Below are 20,988 nucleotides of genomic sequence, written 5' to 3'. Positions count from 1 at the left end.
GGTTTAATAATGATCATGGGCGTTAGTCGTCGCGATAGAGACATGCTGTCAACATGGGTGCATCCACGTCAAACGGTGCTATAGCTGCCAAACACGAATAGACATTGTACAAGCTCTCATATCACTACACAATAAGCACTACTTCTGTGAAGACACGTTTAACTTTCGTGTTATACCGATTCCTATGACGGAGGGATCAGCCATGTTTTTTTTTTTTTTGTTAGTTATGCTATGCGCGTTCGCCGCGTACAATCGGAAGTAATGTTCCGTTTGCTGCCCTTGCCGTTTAAAACCACTGAACATTTCGCGCGCACTGAAAGGAGATTTCTCAAAATCGCCTTTCTGTGCGCGCTGATAGGCTGGTTGAGAGAAGGCGGGCAAGTAGCAGCTTCAGTTCACTGGACACGCGTGTTTTTACGTCACGCAAAGCGACGATGTTGCCAAAAGTAGGCGGTCCCAGAATATGACCTCTGTGCGAACACGTTACGAACATGAGCAACCCTTCTCACGCCGTTAAAAAACAATTGCGGTAAGTTTGCCGGTTACTTTCTTTTTCTTTAGTTCTTGCTACGTGCTGCCGTTAAGGTTAATGTGGATCAGCGTATACATGTTGCTTCTCTCGAGAACTCTGCTGATAAGCCGACGTTCACAGCCGCCAGGTCTCCCTGAAGGTCCTTCAATGTTTTCAGACACTTGAGGTACAGAAACGGCGCGGGTTGATACGACTGGCTAGGAAAGCACGCGCGGCTATGATTGGCCAGCGAGGCTACGTAATCTTCTAAATCCACCGCTAGATTTGAAACGCACGCGCTCACAACCGATTGGAGCAGGCATGGACTTTTAATGAAACACACAGAGGAAGAAAATTTTGCCTAGAATTTAGCCAAGCTGCCTAGAATTAGCCAATTTAGCCTAGAAATTTAGCCAAGCTGCAAAGAAAGCCCGCGAAATACGAAAAAAAAAAAGATCCACGTGACTAGCGCACTCGCGCGCCGTGATCGTGCTGCTTTCAGCCGTGGTAGCCACCATAGCCGTGGTTTGACCGAACGAAATCAGCTGCGGCCACGACTCGCCGGCTCCGTTGCAGCGGTAGGCCGATAAGTTGGCGGTTGTCGCTTGGCCTGCGCTCGCTAAAACTTGCACCGTCACGCGCGCCAACTGGCTGACACAGGCCAAGAAACTACCGCCAACTTATCGGCCTACCGCTGCAACTAGCTGTGACGAAGCCGGCGAGTCGCGGCCGCAGCTGATTTCGTTCGCTCAAACCACGGCTGAGTGCAGCACAATCGCGGCGCGCGAAAGCGCTAGCCACGTGTTTTTTTTTTTTTGTTTCGTATTTCTCGGGCTTCTTTGCAGCTCGGAAGAAATGGTACACGTGAGACTCTTTCTCGCAAATAATGCAATGGGGTTTGTGAAGACGCTCTCTAACTTTGCAAATCCCACTTCTTGCCTAAAGTCAATATTTAGCAATTGAGTTAAATAATCCTAATTAACAAATTATTTACAAAACAAAAAATATCTGCAGTGCGCAAGGTGGCTGTCAGCAGTATGTAAATGATTTCACTCAACTGCCTCTAATATTGCATTTTTTAACCCTTGGCACAAGTTAGCTGGAAAACACACACTTGCCGCGATAACGTTTTACGCAATAAAAGTTTACTGCGCCACTGAACTTGCTGACGCCACAGTGGTCTCTTTTCGAAAGTGCGGAAATCGGTCGATAAATGATTCCTACTTCCGCGCGATTGCAGCGATGCAAGCATAGGGAAAGAACGAATGTGAGGTGGCGGCCACCGACGACCGCGCCAGTATGACGTATCGCTGACAACCCTGTCGCAATAAGTATATTCACCTAACTTCTCGGGCATGCCTGTCGCGTCGCGCTGCTTTAAGCCTACTGCAAGCATTTAGTTGCCGATCGTTGCTGCTCGTTGTGCCGGACCGCGTTCACGCGCGCACCGCTTTGTAGAAACGAAAGCAGCTCGCTGTTGCGGATCGTGCACTTAGAAACCACGCTACACTCACGCCATTACGATAAACGTACGCGTACGGCACAGCAAGCGTAGCTCTGTCGTAACCATACTGCACGCTTTTATTAGGCGACAACACAAACGCACCTCCGTCCGCTGCCAGGACAGCTAGAGCATCAGCATCGAGGAGTGCGCATCGCTTGCAGAAAGCGAAGGTTGCGGCGCGGTTGCAGTGCTGCTAGGGTAGCTAGTGTGCTAGTGCTGCTGTACCGTTGCCACTGATATCGAATTAGATTGCGTCGGCTGTCACGACGACTGGGACGCTAGTGGCGCCATTAACAAATGCAGCAGCTCAAGATGGTGACCACGACGTACATCCACTAACGAAGCGCGCTGTCCACGAAACATTAGTTTCGGTTCCTAACACCACGTTGTGGCGCAGCAATGGCGCAAATTAGGCAAAACAGACTCTCTTGGAGCAGTGTGGAGCAGCAATCGCCAGTTGGCGCAGGTTTCCCACCACTGCACACGTGCAGCCGAGCAGATACATAGCTGCAGATGACTGTGATAAGGTAGTCGGCAATAAGTCGCAATGGCACGCTCATAGCCAGCCGTCACATCGCCTTCGCTCTCTTCCGATATGCTTATCCGTGAAGGCATCGCGCGGAAGTTGTAATCATTGATCGGCCGGTCTCTGCCGTTACCGAGAAGACGAAAGAACTTTTAGGCACTGAAAAGTTATCGCTTACTGAATTTTATGGCTTCTTGCGTTCCAAGGCACAGGTTCATCGTAAGCGGTCGTAGCTGCAGAGAACGGCGTCAGAAAAGCTGATCGCAAGGCTTCATGCTGCCTCCTATTTTCCCCACTGCCATTCTGATACTGAAGAAACGGCTGGAAAGTGAGCGTCCCAAATCAGCGTGCGGTGCTCGCGCCTCTCTCGTGCTTTACAAGGCCTGTTTTAACCGCGACCGTGTCTGAAGAGAGTTCGTTGTAAAAGTAGGAGGCTTTGAAAAGTGTTCGCTATATGTGGATGCAATTTCAATGGGTAGCATAGGAGAAATGTAAGGGCACCGAAATATGGTCGTTATAACTGATAAGATCGTTATAAGTGTGTTCGACTGTACACTCAAACCACGATAAAACAACACGGATATAGCGAATTATCGGTTATAACGAAGTAAATGAAGACTAGTGTTGTCATAGATACAGTGTTAAAAATAAACGTTTATAACGAATTTTCGGATATAACGAAGTTATTTTCGTGGCAGATGCGACTTTTTTATAATGAGGTTTGAGTGTACTACTATTATGGCGCATGTTAAAATGTGACAGATTTACTGCGAAGTTGCTTTGGCCCTTGGACGAGTCTATGTGGCACCTGTCGACGCAGAGAACACCACGAGTCTCTCACCTGGCGAAGGTCGATGACGTCCTGCAGCATGAAGACGACCCGTAGCGAGACCTCCCGCTTCTTGACGATGTTTTCCATCTTGCGGAAGTACTCGTCCAGCTGCATTTTAGGATTCACCTTACCACCCTGCGTGTCGACCGCGGTGGCAGTGGCGGCGAGTGCGGTGTGGATTACGGACGGACCCAAGGAGGAGGGGGGGGGGGGGGGGCAAACAAAGGAGGAGGAAAAAAAAGTGCGCAAGTGCAAGGTTAGGGGAAAGCAAACCAAGAAAAACCAAACAAAAATCCAAGAACCAAGCACAAAAATTACTGCCATACTTTATGAATGTGAAGCAAGTTATCAACAGAGCAAGTGAATGAGGAACAAACTTTTGAGCCATTATTTAACGACAGCAATATCTTTCAGAACAGTCAAGCTGATAGTATAACAATCTGAAGGGGATCATAAAGTTCTATATATATAGGTAATCCGATATACAAAATATTTTGCAGATCGAAAATATCTCGAAGAAGACTTTACGACTGTTCGATCAACACGGTAATATGTTACATGTGGGTTCGACTACTAAGTGCATGACGAGAGGGCAATTACTGCCAATAAAGAAAATCTGCGTACATGTTCAACTTTTCAAAAACATTTGTGTTGAAAAATCACAGCATTGGTGCAATTCTATTACAGAGCAGATTTCAGTGATTATTTTATTTCAGCTACAAGCCTCTTTGCTCTGATAAGACTCAATCATGTGGACGCTTCATTTCCACGCATTCTCAAGCTTTTGGTATAAGCTAGTCACTTAACGTTCACGAAGAAAGTAAAAAGAAAAAGGGAAAGTAAGTTTGTTTAATGAAATATATTTGCACAATTTTACAAAAAAAGTGGGTTATTTCAGCCTTTATTAAAATGTGCTTTTGATAGAAAAAAATAAAAAAATAGGAAGTGGGTGCAATCAGACCAGAATATTAGTGCAAGGTGCTAGTTCGAGCAAAATGAAAGGCAGAAAGTGCAGGTCAAAACAAGGAAATCAAAGAGTTCTGTCTCGGTAACCTTGTGCAGCAAGAAGTTAAGCCAGGGGAACAGCTCGATCGAAATGTACCCAATTCTCAATATGGACCCAGAGAGGAAATCACCAGCACAAATCAAGGTGCAAATATATACGAGTTTGTTTACACGTAGTGATGGTGAATTCTTTCGACATTTCTTTTGTGGTACTGAACTAAATACAGCGCTACATTCAAACAAGTCCCCAGTCAAAATGCCGCACTTTACGGAGAGCCTGCTTTTCAAGAGAAGTTACCTGCATATTCAGACGCTCTTGAAAGAGGCCATTTACTTATTCAATGTTAAAATCGTCACCCGGCTTCGCTACACAAAGACACCGAGACAACTCTAGAGATAAAGATGAGAAAGTCATCCGTGAAAGAAATGGGAAGGAAGGCAGGCAATGCAAGAAATGTAGGCCACCAAGTAATATTGCACAGGCTCATGCCACCCGTCACATCGGGTCGTGAAGCGAGGCGTCGCCTGATGGAGGCCGGAGAACACTTTCGTTTGCCACACCATGACTCGCCAGACCCCCAAAAAAACACCAGCAAGCTGGCAGTTGGATCCTGGGTCGCAAGGCAGAACGCCAGTGCACACTCGAGGACCACTGGAGGTCAGCTTATGGGGCGTGGTTAATGACAGTTAAAGACAACCCAATAGGTGCATCTTCACAAGCAGGTGGTACCCCCGACACATGGCCACTCTAAAAGTCGTGTGGGTAAGAGGACATCTTCTGGAAAGACGTTCATGTGCAGTGACACATGACAAAATAGTATTTCCCTCCTCACAAAGTTCCTCTGCGGGATCTCGCATCGGCAAACAGCGTACACAACTCAACGGTGCAGCTTTTCAGTCAAGGCTCCCTGGGTGCTGCCATAATACCCTCGTGACTTCTAAATATGCATGACCCCCTGAAAATGCACTGTTAAAACAGTGAGGCTTTTTTAAGATGTTTTCTCTCGTGCTGATTAACGAGCAGTGCCCTTCTTTTTCGGTGTTCAGCTGAGGAACCGGAGCTAAGTGCGAAGTCATGAACCACCTAAGGAACTTAACGTGGTGCTGTGTGTCATTGGCACGAGTTCTTTCTCCAAAGGGTCCTTCAGAGTAATAAAAAGGGTTTACTGCAAAGTACTTTTACTTTTGCAGTGTGTCAGGGGTATCAAAGATATTGCAAAATGACAGTTCAGAAAGAAATAAAGAAATAAGGCAGAACACTCAGTCGTGTAGAATGCTAGCTGATCTACACCTCTAAGAGGCACAACGCACATGAGTGGCTAGCAGACAAATACTGAACCCTTTAGGAAGAGCCTTCTGTAAATGGCATTCACCCTAATGAACATAATTTTAACTTTCATACACCTAGTGCGCGACCTGCTAAAGTCCTACTGTAGCAGAATTGATTTGCAAATGATTTGCAAACAGGAGGAGACCCGATACTGCCCACAAATCTGGCACCGACAATACAGCTACTGCACTCACTAAACCATTTGCATCATTCATTATCGGAAATTTCATCAGCGCGTGCACAACAGACATGGACATGAGGAAAGAAGACAAACAACTTTGTCGTGTTCTTGTCTGCACGCTGTGAAAATTTCCCATAATGAATTCATACCAACTAACCCAGTTTTCTATACTTCTACATTTGCATCCAATGAGAAGCTGCTAATGCTAAGCCCGCTGTAGAGAAGGCCAAGGGATGACGGCGATAGATCGTTACAACGCGGGCACTGACCTGTGCTCCTTTCGCAGCAGCCGAGTCGAGCTCCTTGCCAATCGTGATGAGGAGCTTGCAGAGGCACTCCAGCGAGTCCTCGTCGTTGGAGTTGATTAGCCGCCGCAGGCAGTCGAACATGATGGGCGCCGTCAGCATGTTCAAATTGTAAAGTTCTCCTATAAAGCGAATGTTGCCTAGAGAGCGCCGCTTGGACTTCTTCTCGTCGTCGAGGAGCTCGTCCATGAGCTTGGCCTTCTCCTCCTCGCTGGTGGCCTCCTCGATCTTCTTGAGCCGATCCGCCTTGCGGATGTCGTCGCTGACGTCCTTCTCGAACTCCTTCTGGCACTTGAGCAGCAGCAGCTTACGGAAGTTCACCATACGGCCCTCGGGGTCGTTGGCGATGGGCACCTCGAACATGGCCAGGTGCTTGCACATGTTCGCATACGGCACACTGAAGTTTGGCTCGTCGAGGGCCTTCTCGAAGACCAGGTCGATGACCTTGTTGAGGCGCTCCTCTGAGTTGATCTCGAGGTTGCGCACCTGCTCCACGAGCGACTGGAACTTCTGGGGCGTCAGCTTGTTGAGAATACCCCGGACCCGCCGGTACAGCTCCTGGAAAAAGATCGAGGCGAGGAGTTTTATGGAAGGCCCCTCACCTATTGTGCCCCAAGACCAGGAGAGAGGGAGGGACAAAGAAAGGGAAAGGACTGCAGCCATGGTGCTATTTCATATCAATGCTAACACTTTTGCAATTCCATTCTATATGCCAAGGGTGCCTAATGTACACGGCACAAGACAGATCCACGCAAAACCTGAAACTTGAATGATATCATTTCTACATTTCTAAATTTCTTTCAATTGCTTAACCAGTGACCAAGCTACCTTCTCTAAAGTAATAAAGTTGTTACTATAAAGTTGTTACTCACTCTGAAAAAGTGCCAGGGGCATTGTAACTTTCTCCCTATTGCTATTACAATCTGGCTTCCACTTCATTTCAAACAAAAACATGCCTAGCTCCAACTAATATATTGTGCACGTTACTGGGGTAATGACAAAAATGCTCATTTTTTCTTTTAATGTGACATCTGAACTACTCAATTCGAAATTATTTGACCAAATCATTATTTGCTTCAAACGTCAAATTTACTATCCCTACTTGATTCACTCCCACCTCTAGTCACGCGACATGTGTGACTACTACTACTGCACGGGATACACCATGAGAGCTTCGCTGTAAAACGCCACTTGCCTCGGCTGAAGCAGCCTCCTCATCCGCAATCTCGGCGGCCGACTTGTGCGAGGGCTTCCAGGCGTTCTGTGCCGCATGCAGCTTGACATCCTGGTTGAGCGAGCTCGACAGCGTGATCACCTTCTTGGGCTTGTCCCCACCACGGCCAGGCTGGCTCTGCCTCCGGCCGGGTCCGCCGCCACCCCCTCCGGGGGGCGGCCGTGCCACGCCGTTGCGCGCGTACGGAGGCATGAACAAGTGTTCGGGGTGGGCACCGCGACCCATGGCTCCTCCGCCGGGGCCGCCACCCATGGAAGACTGGCCACCGCCCTGGTACGGGCCTCCTCGCGGAAGGTCGGGAAGCTTGTGCTGCATGGCCTGTCACAAAAGAAGCAAGCAATGGTTGGGGAACTTTGTGCTGCGTAGGCGGTACAGAAAAATACACTCACGAAAGGCACAAAAAACACAACGAGAACGAGTTGGCACAAACCAACTACTGTAATCTTTTGTGAGGTGCCACCAGAGGCTGCGTTAAAAAAAAAAGGAGGGGGAACAAAGTGGACGAGGGAGCACCTTCAGTTGTAACTCAATTTGTAGATAAGGTTGCGTGTTCGGATCCCATCGATGGAAAGGTGCTTTTTCATCCACTTTATTTCCTTTCAAATTAGGTCGTAATCATTAACAGTGCAGTTAAAAACAACAAATGTTGTCTTCTATGCTTTTATTAATGTCGAGAAAGGGTGACAAGAGAGACTGCGAGCACGTACCGTGTCCTTGATGACGTCCAGGTTGGGCAGGCCGAATGGCTTCTTCAGGGACATGGGCTCTCCCTGGAGCATGAGCAAGAACTGCCGGTCGTACTGCTTACGCCCCTCCGGGTTCAGGGGGCTCCACTGGTCCTCGCGATAGCTGTACTTGAGCACGGGAGCCTTGGCGTCCCCGCTCTCCTTGCTACCATTCTCCTCCTCATCCTCCTCTTCGGCCTCCTCGTTTTCTTCGCCGTCTTCCATGTCTTCCGCCGGACAAGATGCCGGGGCCTCGGAGACGTCCTCGTTAGCTTCCGCGTCACCCTTCTCCAGTCCGTCGCCCGTGGCAGTGGGAGTTACGGCAGCGGCCTCCCGAGAGACCCTCAGGTTCTCTTCGTTCTTCATTTTTACCGCCTGCAATAACAGCAAACAAATTTTAGACGACCCCTCAACTCTACGCGAATAGCCTTGAGATTCGATAAGAGCACTTCGGCTTGGTTAACAAGGCAACATGGCCATTATGCATGGGGAGATTAACAACGCATAAAAGAAACTAGAGGCACATGCACTATGTCGATGCATGATATGTGGACTCAATAAACGAAGAACAGTAAATATTTTCCCGAATCAATCAAAATGTTCCAGAAGGACCAAGTCCATAGGTCCACAAAGTTTTTGCCACCTCTTACTTCCTTCAACCTCGTTCAACGTCAAAGCATGCATTTAACAGTGAAACCCACTCACACAAGCACAAAAATTCATCACGGCAGTGGGAGACCGGATCATTCTCAGCAATTTGGAGTTACGTGCACTTAAGCCTACCTACGCAAGTACTTTTGCTTTGCACTCGCACTGAAATGCGACCACCATGGCTGTGAATTGAACCCTCACCTACGAGCACAGCAGCACGACACTAGCCGCTAACCTACAAAATGAGGTCCAACTCCTGCACTCACTTGTGCGTACAAGGTGTCTTGGGGATTGAAACAAGATACACAGAGTGCACAGCTGCTGGCAGTGAGGCGAGTGAAGTGATGGCGAGAGCATTTGTTACACATGGTAACTGCATCCATAAAACAGTGTCTGTGGTTCTCGGCGGCGCCGGCGGAGCACTGCAACTATTCATAACATGTGTCCGCCCCTTCCAGCATCTTCACGTGGTGTGGCAAAACAGTACAGTGTATTGAAGCCATGGCAAGCAGGGCTCCACCGGCAACTCAGAAACACAGACTTAAGAACTTTAACAGAATGCAATCACCATGTGTCACAAACGCTCTTGCCCTTACTGTCCTCACCACCAGCAGCCATGCACTCAGAGCATCGCGTTTCAATCGTGGAGCCCTGTACAAGAAAGTTGAGAAAGTGGCCAGATACCATGCAGTACTTAATCGCAGAGACTGGCGTGACACCCACCTTCCTGTGCTGCTCATCCTCGCCAGCAGAGGAGTCCGTCTGGTCGGGTGATGTGGGCGCGGTGGCCAGAGCGGCTGCTGGTGCAGCGGGTGCAGGCTCTGCGGCGGGAGGAGACGTGGGGCCAGTGGCGGCAGGTGTGACTGCGGCAACTGCTGGGGTCGCAACAGAGGTTGGGGGTGCGGGGCTGAGCCTCATTGGGGGTGTGGGTGTCCTGGCAGGGGCCTCAGGAGCCACAGCGGCTGCCACACTTGGCTGGGCTGCCGACTGCTGCAATTAGTCCAGCGAAAGAGAAGTGTGTGGCACATCAGATCGTGCTATGCAGGCACTCTCTCTCCGGTAGTTCAGGGAGTGCAGAGTGCATGCATTCTTCGTAGAGCTGTTTATTGCAGTGCAAAAGCCTGCCTGGGCGCTGCTGCATTACATGGCTTTGAGAGACTGCAGTCACCATCCAAGCTCCATGTTCAGGTAACAACAGTCTCATTTTTAAGTCACGGCGTGCCAGATGGGCAGATTGGGCCCAGTCGTAAGGGGGAAAAAATGCTAACCTAGTTTTTTCCATAAGCTTTACTTAACAAAGCATGGCAAGTACACCAAAGAGAATTTCCACACACCAGCCAATTACTGTTTCTATGATGACTACAGTCGAAGAGAACTTAAGAAGTCCACAGAGGCCCTGCCCAGATGACTAAAGCATGGCAGCCAATCGCCTGCACTACTGAAGAAATAGTCCTACTCATGTACTATGTTCTCCGAAGGCAGGCTCACCAGCCATCCGCCTGATTTCTGGAGTGCACGCCCATTGGTGCAGGCTTGTGTGCATCCGCCTTTCAATAGGAAATGCCATAGACTTCTCAAGTTGTATCTGACTATAGTCATCATCATCCTTACAGAAGGCATGCCATTAGCTCCAGCCACTAAACCATGAAAATTTACGGTGCCAGTTTTGCTCAATTCAGTGGCAAATAGAATTGAACACTACAGCTTCTGGACTCAACAAAAGAAAATCGCTCGGATTTCAACAGCCTAGCAGAGTTTGGGAGGGGGGGAAAATGCTCTGCCTCGAGCATACTAAAAAAAAAAATATGCCCTGCCTCGAGCATACTGACCTCCTCCTTGTCGACAAAGGCATCCATGTCGCCACCCTCCTTGTTCTCCCCCTTCTTGTTCCACTCTTTCATCTTCTTCTTCTTGGCAGACTTTCTGCTCTCCCTCCCTATAAGAAAAGCAGACCAGGTGAGACCCAATTCATTCCGCAAACTCATCACAAACGTAGTTACGCAGCTTTAGAGCCCACTACAAACAGCGTCTGTATCCTACCCTACCAACTACTCAGAGGACGTACGCATTAAAGACCATATCATGAGCCCTCTGAAAGGAGGGCTCGTTGCAGGTCTCCAAATGCGAGGGCAGACTTTAATCAGGGCCAATACTACTGACAAGGCACTGACACTGTACAGAGGTCAACACACTTGTTTACAACAGTGGAGCAGCGCATTCCGGACAGCACCGGCAGCATCCACAGAAAGCATATCCGAGATAAACAACATTTGAGCATGTGCAGTCTCTAATGATACCTGCTCGGATGTGGGCTATCAAACGAGGTCTAATTGGTAGACGTCGCTCGTGCTAGGAGTGCCCCTACCTAGCGTTCAAGAGAAGCGCGTTGAGCTTGGTACATCGGTACAGCATTGTAACCTCCTCCATGAACCACTAGGCAAGACATAGGGTCCATAATAGTAACTTCTTAATAAAATATGCAAGGATGTTTCCGCACATTTCCAAACTGCCCACAACAAGATTAACAACCACAAAGAAGGGAAAGCCACGACAAGTGCCAAGGTATGAACACACCAACTGATGCAAGATGTCCAGTAGGCAATGTCCATTGAACATACTATGGACAGTATATCTATCTGCGTTCGTAAAATGGCAACAAAAAGGAGTGCTCATGCACCTGCAACCTAGCGGCACAACCTCTGCCACCTCAATTATTTCACGCAACATCCAATCACTTTACTCCTGAGAGCCTTCAAAATTCAAACAGCACTGAGCATATGCTCATACTCATACACACACACTCACAAAAGTGTGAATGACGCCAGGCTCCACTCCAATGGAGAACTAAGTTTTAATGGAGTCCAAACAAAACACCAGACAAGCGCAGCAGCAAGAGAAAGCTTGCTCCGGAATAATGCCAGAAGACAACATTAAAGCAAGACAGGTTGTCAGGCGCATCTCTGTGCTAACCAATCTGTCAATCTCTGAGCAAACAGCTGAAAGAAAGGTGTCCGTGTGTATGAACAGGCCTCAACTGTCAAGCAAATCTGCTTGAACTGCAGCGACTGCGCATCAACAATTGCAGGGCACTTAAGTGTTTATATATTTAGAGGGTTATTCACTTTCATTGGCTTGATCAGTTATAGTAATGGACAACTAAGTGAACCATCAAATCCCAGCGCAATGCTTTGTACCGTAAAATGCCAAGCAAGTGCCCCCACTTCGGTGAAGGATAATCCAACCAGATGTGAAGGGGGGGCGCTTGCTCGGTCCCGGAAATTAAAAATGCCCATTTATGTTTCTAACGAAATGCTTTATTTACTGTTTTTATTCCCCCTCGTCACTTTCAAACCATTGAAGTAGCGACCGGTTTGACCATTTACACAAGTGATGCTCATCTTTAAAAAAAAAGTGGCCACAGGGGAGCAGGGGGAGGCGCTTGCTGATCACTGGCACCTATTTCAGATCTCCCGAAAAAGGGAGGGGGGCGCTTGCTCGGCATTTTACAGTAGATATGGAAATGACGTGATGTGTTGCACATAAGTGATGTTTGCCCCAGCATTAGAACTTGAAAACTTCACAACTTGTGCACAGCAGTGTTCTGGAAGGCGTGTGGGAATAAATGCGTGTCCACGTTGGAACTGCAACAATGCACCTCAAATTCCAAGTGGAAAGTGGCAGAACGAACACTGTCGCTCTGGGGAACAACAGCCTCAGTACAAACTATGTACGCTTGACGATGCAAGAATTAGGTACGAATGCCATGCTCATAAGCGCATTGCAACTGTGCAGTACCGGTATTCTATGCGGAACTGTACGAACTAAATTGGTAGACAACTGAAAATCACTGGACAGAGATTCAACGAATACAACAGTCATTCTTTCTTCTTTCCTTCTGAACCACTCACAGAAAATGGAAGTTAGAAAATGTCGCACTGTGCCAACTTTGCCTTGATTATACAACTGCACTTCAAAGCAGTCACCTTGATGCCAGTGAAAATGCAGATAAGGCAATGCTGTTGAAGCACCTGTAGACGAATTCTCACGTAAAATGGTGGGTGTCTATTGGTCGTGGCATCTTTTAGTTCATCATCGGCTATTCTCAAGGTGTTCTTCAAAACTACAAGGGCAGGCCAACCATACAGGCCTCGAGGTCAAGGTCACGAGGATGAAGCCTTATGACAGGACACAAACGTCAAAACAGTGGGACAAGAGCAAGCGTTAATTAATAGCTGCCATTTTTTTTTTCTTTCAAAGTCGAGCCGAAGGGACGCGTCATGTGCCGTTTTTTTCCCCCCACGACACAATGCGAGGGCCGGTTATGGAGCGCGTACCAGAAATATCTGAGCAAGTAGAAAGAAGACACCGACATTCGTCGTCAGTATCGTGGTTTCCAGAAAGGTCAGGCACTCGGTCACGTGTCGTAGTCGCACACACCCGACCCACACACGCGTTTTTTTTATGCCCCCCCCCCCCCCCCCCCCCATTCCCCCGCGACTTGGCCTCATGCGAACCCCTCGGCGTTTTCGCGTGTGCGACACCCGATCGCATTCCGCCTTTCTGCACAGCGCACGACTCCCTTTTCCCATTCCCCTACCATCCCTCGCTCTCTAAAACCAGGCTAGAATGTGGGAAAAAAAAAAAAAAACGGGGTGAAGGGAGCTCCTCGACCCAGACAGACACCCGAGATAATTTAGGGCGAGAGCATCTCGACAGTAGACCGTCGAGTAATTAGGAGAACTGCCCGAAAGGACGAGAAACAATCAAGACTCATTCTTGGTTACAGTTCTTTGCGCTTTAACCAAGAGTGAACCTCGAGCTCGCCCGTGCTTTTTACCTTAGAAACAAGAGCTCGAAACGTTAGGCTCGTCAGATTTTTCGTATATGTCAGTTCTGCTCCTTCAAAATGTTCAGCAGTTACTGAAGCTGATGTTTCCGTCCTTTTGCTTCATTATTTCGTTCGCTTTTGGCAAATTTTTCGCCGGAAAATCTAACGACAACGGAAAAAGCGTCGAGATCATTCAATAAACTCCAGTAGGAGGTGCCAACGAACGGCAGAAAAATAACTCGCCCGGCTTGAGTACCACCACCAACGACACGCACATTCTTGGACGGGAGGGGCGCAGCTGAGAGAGAGATAAGGCAGACTTTTCTCTCGTCAAACTCTCAAAAGAGCATGGCTTCTCGGCATGTGCGTAGCGCAAACGCCAGCCGGCACAGGCTGGGCCGCACCCCACGATACTCCGTCGTGTGTGCAAAAGGGTAAACCAGTACTGTCCCCACCTCTCCGCGATCCCTTATAGCTCTAACTCTACTACGGACGTCAGCTAAGTCAAAACGAGGGTTAACCGAAGACTACTCCAAGCCAGAGCCAAATGTGGAAACCGCGGTTAACCATCACCAGCTCCAAACGGAAAGAGGCAGTCCAAAAAAAAGTAAATAAAAAAAACGCTAAGGGAAGGCAGAGAAAAAGCAAGTGTGTGGCAGTCAGGTGCGCAAGAAAGAGGCACCCAGCGACCGCTGCTGCTGTCTCGTTTATCGGGAGTCATAAAAGTACACAACACACCAGGAGCCAAGAGGCGGCGACGGCGGCGAAGGGTTAGGGTTGGGTAACGGGACAAAAAAAGAAAAACAGCCCAGTAAGTTATGCAACGCCATGACGCAACGCAACCCAACGCAGCATGGACGAAGAAGTAGATACCAGCCTAAGAAGGCCTCTCTCGCTCTTCTCACCTGGCAAAGGGGGGCCGTGCGACGACCCGTTGATGGCACGAACCGCCGGAGGCGGCCGCGCACTCGCCATCATCGACGACGGAGGGGGGGTCGACCACGTGTGTCGCCGAAGCCGGTGCTTCTAAACGACACGGGGCAGCCTACTATCCTCGTGGTGTTGGCGGCCCGGGAACGAACACGGGCTCCTTCCTCTGAGGTCAAACCCGGACTCGGCTAACAACTATACGCACAGCGAACGTAAGAATCCATCGTCACCAGCGTAGTCGTCTCTGTGTAGTCCTAGCGGAGGCCGCGGCGACGGCCGGAAGACGTTTCGCCGAACCGGCGGCGCACATCGGGCGGGGTTTTGAGGGACGACCGCAGAGGCGCCTCTTCAACAGTAGCCGTTCGTCCGTCCGTCGACGCTTAGGCCCACCACGACGACGCAGTACCTCGCATCCTCCGCAAAAATGAAAGAGCAGCGGCAACACTACCGAAGGTTTTTTTTTTTTTCTCTTCGCACACGCAGCACAAGCGGAGGCGAGCGCGCCGCAAGAAAAAGTGACCTCGTGGCGCGGCGGCGGACTGCCGGGGCTACAAACTACGCACCGACAAACACGCGGGTGGCTGGAGGAGAGCCGAGGGTCGCGGCATCATGATGGCGTCGAGGGACCCCGCTTATCTTCGGTAGGAGTCCGCGGTCGGCTCGCACACAGTCCGACGAAGAGACCGCGGCGCGACTCTCAAAACGCACGCAAAAAGGCAGGTCGGCGTGCCAAGCGGCGGCGGGCCGATGAAGCCAGCAGCAAGCAGCGCTCCCCTCTTCTCTCGCCGACGGACGGGACGTGGAGAGAGAAAAAGCGACAAAAGAAGGAGGGGGAGAGGGGGCAAAGAACATTCCTGTGGTGGAGCCTGCCCTTCCTCTCTCCCTCCGCACCTACTCTGACGACTCCTTCGGCGGCGGCGCCGGCCGGCGCGCACGCACGCTCTCGACAAATTTAGAAGCGGCAAAGCGAGCACCGTCGGTGGCGGCGTCCCAGACCAGGAAGGGAAACCCTCTCGGCGGGCCAGCCAGCAAACCAGCCCGAGAACGACGGAACAGAGTAAGAAAACGAGTGGGCAGCAGCAGCAGCTGCTGCAGACTATGGTGGTGCACTTCGCAGAGAAAAACAGCAGCAGCGGCGGCGGCGGCTCTGCACAAACGTCGGGTCTTCAAAGCCAGCGCAATGTGTCGCGTTTCGCTAGTGCACTGTGCGTCAACGCAAACGCCTCCGCCGCCACCTTTCCGACCGAAATACCGAAGCGGTTAAAACAAGGTCCGCACGTTTTGTTTTCTGGCTCGCGTGCTTGCTTTTCCCTCGAAGCCTGCCTACACAATCGTATTCCGCGAGGGAAGGTGTAGACTTCAACGAAATAAACAGCTCTTCAGGTGGAGGGAAGAAAACGGACACCCGGTCACTGTTAGCCGTATTGTTCAGAAAGATTGGGGGGGGGGGGGGGCCTGCAAAGAAAGCAGTGGCTGCTCCGACGAAGTCCACTCGCCGACACGTATATTTTCCAACCGAATAACCTCGACCACAAACTACGTGACTACGTGCCCACACCGCATTGAAAGTGGGGATTTGTAAGGGTGTTAAAAGTCTCGTTTCTCTCTCTTTTACAGCGAAAGCTGTTATGAGATCATTTCACCGGCCCTTTTTAGCGCCGTAGTTGTCCGCCGCCGCCGCCGGTGTCCGTAACACGTATCGCTCGAAATAAGAAAAAAAAACGAAATAAGAAAAAAACTCCAGAATGGAACGAGGTTCGAACCTGGGCCCTCTGCGTGGGAGCCCAGTATTCAACCTCTGAGCCATGCCGGTGCTTGAAACTGCTTTGCAAAAAGGTCCTATACAGGCTTCATGTCGGAAAGGAACCACATTAGCACATGCACTATAGCGTGGTAGAAGAGTAAAATAAGCACCACGCGTCGCACAACGCGAATTCTGTAACCAGGCGTCACACAATGCGAATTGCGCAACGAGTAGGTTGTTGAATGCTTCCAACCCATTACAAAGGACTCTGCCATAATTCTTCATCGCCATCAGGCACAGCATCAACAAAGTGCGCATAATGCCTTACATGCGTTTAGCAGGTACCAACGCTCTCCGTAGAATGACGAAAAATGGCACAATGCCTGCTGCCCTACTTCTCAAATATTACAATGATTTATAGCGTAGTGGGTTCCTCACAAGTGCACTTGTATTGGTTGCCAAGGAAGCCCATAAGCGCATGATCCACTTCCTCGGGGTCTCAGTAAAATTACACTGATTTATAGCGTAGTGGGTTCCTCGCAAGTGCACTTGTATTGGTTGCCAAGGAAGCCCATAAGCGCATGATCCATTTCCTCGGGGTCTCAGTAAAGTTCTTCGCCCCCCCCCCCCCCCCGTCTCTCTCCCACGTCAACGTATGTTATACAGCATGACGGGAGAGGGAAATAGTGACCGGGCGTCACCCAATGCAAATTACATAACTGGTGGGCCGTTTAAAGATTCCAACCCATTACAAAGGGCTGAGCCATAATTCATCGTCATCAGTCGTCGCGTCAACAAAGTGCACATGATGCCTTACTGACGTGTAGCTGGTGCCTCGCTTCTCCGCAGAATGACGAATAATGGCTTAGTAGGTGCTTCCCAACTTCACAAAAATGGTGATTTATGGCGTAGTGGGTACCTTTCTAGTGTACTTGTTTTGTAGCCCCAAGAGAGCTTAACGGGCTCTAGAAATTCTGCTCTTCCAGCTTTCGCTGTGGCTGTGCTGCGGTTTCAGCGCAGGCCTGGCGTTTTTTTTTTTTTTTGCGTCAAATGAAACGTCAAGCCCTCAACAGCCCAGAACATGTAATGGCAAGCGTGAATGCACACTGAAAAAGTAATTGAAGTAAGTTTTCAAAAGCTAGTTTTGGTTCCTACTGCACCCTGAGTCACAACACGGTTACGAGCTCGTCACGTGCTCGCGCAAGGTGTGACGTTTCTACGGCCGCTCCCCTCCGTTTGTGACGCACAAGCGGCCATCTTGAATGTTTTGGTACCTGACGTCATCACAACTAGCCACACTGGCGCGCGAAGTCACCAGAACCGACACTAGCCAGACGTCACGATAAAGTCGATGCCAGTAGGTGCGCGATGGGAAAATCGACCTAACGTCAAAGTAAGAAAATCTTACATCGGCATTTACTGAGCTTCACACCTACTCAGAGCTGTCTCCACACACGGGAGATTTGTATGGCAGAGTATAAGTCTCGGCCATACAAATTGGTGTCTGTACACCTTTAACTTCAATTCCAAAATGACCACGCTTACCGCGAGAAAATGCTTTGGCCTTAGCAGACGTAGTCAAAATCGCTCGTTTTATCGCTGACAAGCGTCTTCTCGCAGCAAGCGCGGTTGTTTTTGTTATCGTGAAACAGCGACTGATAGCGTCTCTTTAGTGTCCCTTTAAACATGAAACATCACCCCGTACGACACAGTGGGCAGAGCAATATTTCGCGCGACCCAACAGCCGATCCACGCAAGGCAGACCAGCTGTCCGTAAGCCCTCCTCCGCCGCCGCCTCATTCACTCGACGTCCTCGTAACCCTCTCCCTCTCTCTCCTACGCGTCGCCGTGCAACGTCACGCCGCCTACGCACGCACGCCTAGTAGCGTGAGGCAACAACCTGCCGTTCCATTCATTTTGAGAATGAGTGTGCGTAGGAGGGACATATGGAATGAGCCCAGGCACCCACACCACTTGTCAAAACTGTTGTCCGGCGACTCGCAATTGGAGGCCGAGTGTGTGCGCTCACAAAGGACCCATTGTCCCGAGGCGAGGGTAGAAGGCACGGAGAGACAGGTTTACGCTGACAAGCGCGAAAATAAACTTGCACAATAAAAACTTTACAAGGATAGGATGGATGGAAAAGGCTTTATCCTTGTGATCGGGCGGTGACTTACGCCACCCAGCGGTATGTTAATACACATAGTGAACTACCGATTCTACGTAGCGAGGTGCTAAAGTTCGCTCCTGCTTCGATTTTAGCCACAAATCGGATAACCTCCTTCGTTATTCCTACACTCTTATAGAGGTACTGACACGAAAACTTTTAGGTTTTTTTTTTTTTTTTTTTTGCGTCAGATGAAAGGCCAAGCCCTGAAGAGCCTAGAAAAGGTAGTGCTAAGCGCGAGTGCGCCCTGAAAAATTACAATATGTTTTTAAAAGCTAGTTTCGGTTCCTACTGTACCCTGACGTCACAACACGGTATAAGCTTCTCATCACGTGCTCGCACAATATATCGTGACGTTTCCGCGGCCGCTCCGCACCGTGGCTCCGTTGGTGACGCACAGCGGCCACCTTGGAGGTTTCGGTATCTCACGTCATCACAACTAGCCAGACTGCTGCGTGGAGTCACCAGAATTAGTACTGTAGCCTGACGTCAACCTAGTGTCGATGTCTGCAGGTGCGCCATGGAAAAATTGACTTCATTATCGAAATAAAATATCTTATCACCGTTTGCTGAGATTCCCACTCGCTCAGAACTGTCTTTGTATACAGGAGATTTGCATGGCAGAGTAAACTCGCCTTCGATAAAAGGTGTCAGTACCCCTTTAAAGTACATTTTGTCGCTAAACTACGATTGCTGAAAAATTCGGCACCATTGCTTTGAACTGCAGGGTGAAGCCCTTTACAGAAAATTATCAGGTGTTCAGCCGTTATCTCCTCCACGGAAAAGGGGGCGCAGTCATGCGGCGGACTGTCATTGTCGCCGTAACTGTCCCCGGCGTATCCTTGAGATCCCGCATTGCAGGACTGTACGTATCTGAAATACTACTACAACTATTTTGGCATCTCATCTCGGAAGCACGAGTATATATGCAAACAAGTCGGAAGGTTCCGGTTTAAATAGAGGCATTGAATTTATGATTTTTCTCCTAGTTCGTAGCGAGGAATCTTTTTCCCTTTTTTTTTGAAATTTCTGAACCATCGAAATACGGCTGCGAGAAAAGGGCGAATCGAACCCACTACCTCGCGCTACGCAACGCGTTTTCGAAGACGCTGCTTCTCCAGCTTGGCACAAGGAAAGGAAGAGAAAAAAAAAAGGGGGGGGGGGGTAGCGTACTGGTCTCGTCAGAGGAGGCTCCAGAAACAACGCAAGTCCTCTCTCTCTCGCAGCATCGCGTAACAGTCCAAGGACGGATAATATTAGTCGCGCCGGTTCGAGCGGCTTTTCTTTCCCGGTTTTCCCACTGCGCTAGCGGCGGCGCCGCGACGACGCCAGCGCTCGAGAGAGACATCAGAGAGAGAGAGAGAGAATGGAGCAGCCATAGAGAGCGGAGGGAGAGAGGGATAGAATGGAGCAGCTGCACCATCAGAGGGCCGAATGCAATTATACACGAATTCGACCAGGCAGAGCGCACGGAATGCACACCGTCAACAGAGCGTCGCATCTGTGCGCTAATTACCTGGTCGTAAAGATGAGCCGGACTTCTTAGACACCGCCGCTTTATTCGCACCGCGCCCACCCGACGCTCAAACGCGAAACTTCCGCATTCCAAGTGAATTATCCCGAAGGAAACCGGTATTTAAACTGAAATGCATTTTCGGTTGCGAGCTAAGTTGAGTAATCCGCCTCTTTCATTATCCTATACGCGGCCCTCTTCAGTTTTGGTAGGGTTACGGTAGGGGGCCGGGACAACCGGTATTGCCAGAAGCAAAGCCTCCGAGATGAAGAGACGTTTCGAGACTTTTTCCGCTAGGAGAAAGTGCATGCGCCGGGGCATCGTGAAAAAGGTCCCCAGGTTTGGCCGAACTGTAAAGTACTGACACGGTAACGCACATATAGATGAAACTTGCAATACACACAGTGCACTGCAATCGAATTAGCAAAGTGTGTATATATACTACAGACGAACCTCGATATAATGAATTATCGGTTATAGCGGACTAAATACGGAATCTGGTTGCTGACGCTTAATTTCAGTGACATTTTGACTAAAATTAAATCGGAAGCGTGACTTCACGAATGCATAACGTACTAGTCTCGCAATTGGATTAATGCGACGAAGTATAGAAACACGCTGCGAGGTTGTGCCACCCCGTCTCAGATACACTGCAAGTAAAAAAAAAAAAAACACGCATCTAAAAAATGTGCGAGGCCGACGAACAGACAGCATGAAGGAATGCGCGCAACGGCGCGCCCCAGGTGCGATAACGATCGCGTTCTCAAACCAGCAGAGTTACGTACATAGGGTGGTGAACTGCATTATGCAACGAGCCCAGTGCACGACGACGATTGGCGGATGAGGCAGCACGCTGTTGCCGCACGAGCACGGCATACATTGCTACAATGCATACTGAGTACCGATCTAGGCGGCGGTTACAGACAGCAGCGCGAGAGAGCGACAAAACGTTCTACATCTCACTTCCGCGTTCAATCGATACGGGGTGTTCCTGCTGCTTCT

The 20,988-nt window shown here is 49.6% G+C and overlaps 1 protein-coding gene across 6 annotated transcripts in view; it reads right to left on the bottom strand.

Annotated features, from left to right (window-relative positions):
• LOC119389906 (eukaryotic translation initiation factor 4 gamma 1) overlaps positions 1-20,988 on the bottom strand; it is a 126,998-nt gene that overhangs the window by 18,798 nt on the left and 87,212 nt on the right. For 4 of the 6 annotated variants that reach the window (XM_037657331.2, XM_037657332.2, XM_037657326.2 and 1 more), the window contains 6 exons: positions 10,634-10,740; positions 9,528-9,794; positions 8,136-8,528; positions 7,390-7,746; positions 6,159-6,752; positions 3,383-3,508 (listed from right to left, as the gene is read on the bottom strand). In XM_037657331.2, the coding sequence (XP_037513259.1) occupies positions 3,383-3,508; positions 6,159-6,752; positions 7,390-7,746; positions 8,136-8,528; positions 9,528-9,794; positions 10,634-10,740 (1,844 nt within the window). The remainder of the gene's footprint in view (positions 1-3,382; positions 3,509-6,158; positions 6,753-7,389; positions 7,747-8,135; positions 8,529-9,527; positions 9,795-10,633; positions 10,741-20,988) is intronic. The other 2 variants (XM_037657330.2, XM_037657328.2) reach the window with 2 other exon arrangements.

Source organism: Rhipicephalus sanguineus, chromosome 4, assembly GCF_013339695.2.
Source record: "Rhipicephalus sanguineus isolate Rsan-2018 chromosome 4, BIME_Rsan_1.4, whole genome shotgun sequence".
Lineage (NCBI taxonomy): Eukaryota > Metazoa > Arthropoda > Arachnida > Ixodida > Ixodidae > Rhipicephalus > Rhipicephalus sanguineus.
The sequence above is the reverse complement of the archived record's forward strand: the minus strand, read 5'-3'. Positions and strand labels throughout refer to the sequence as shown.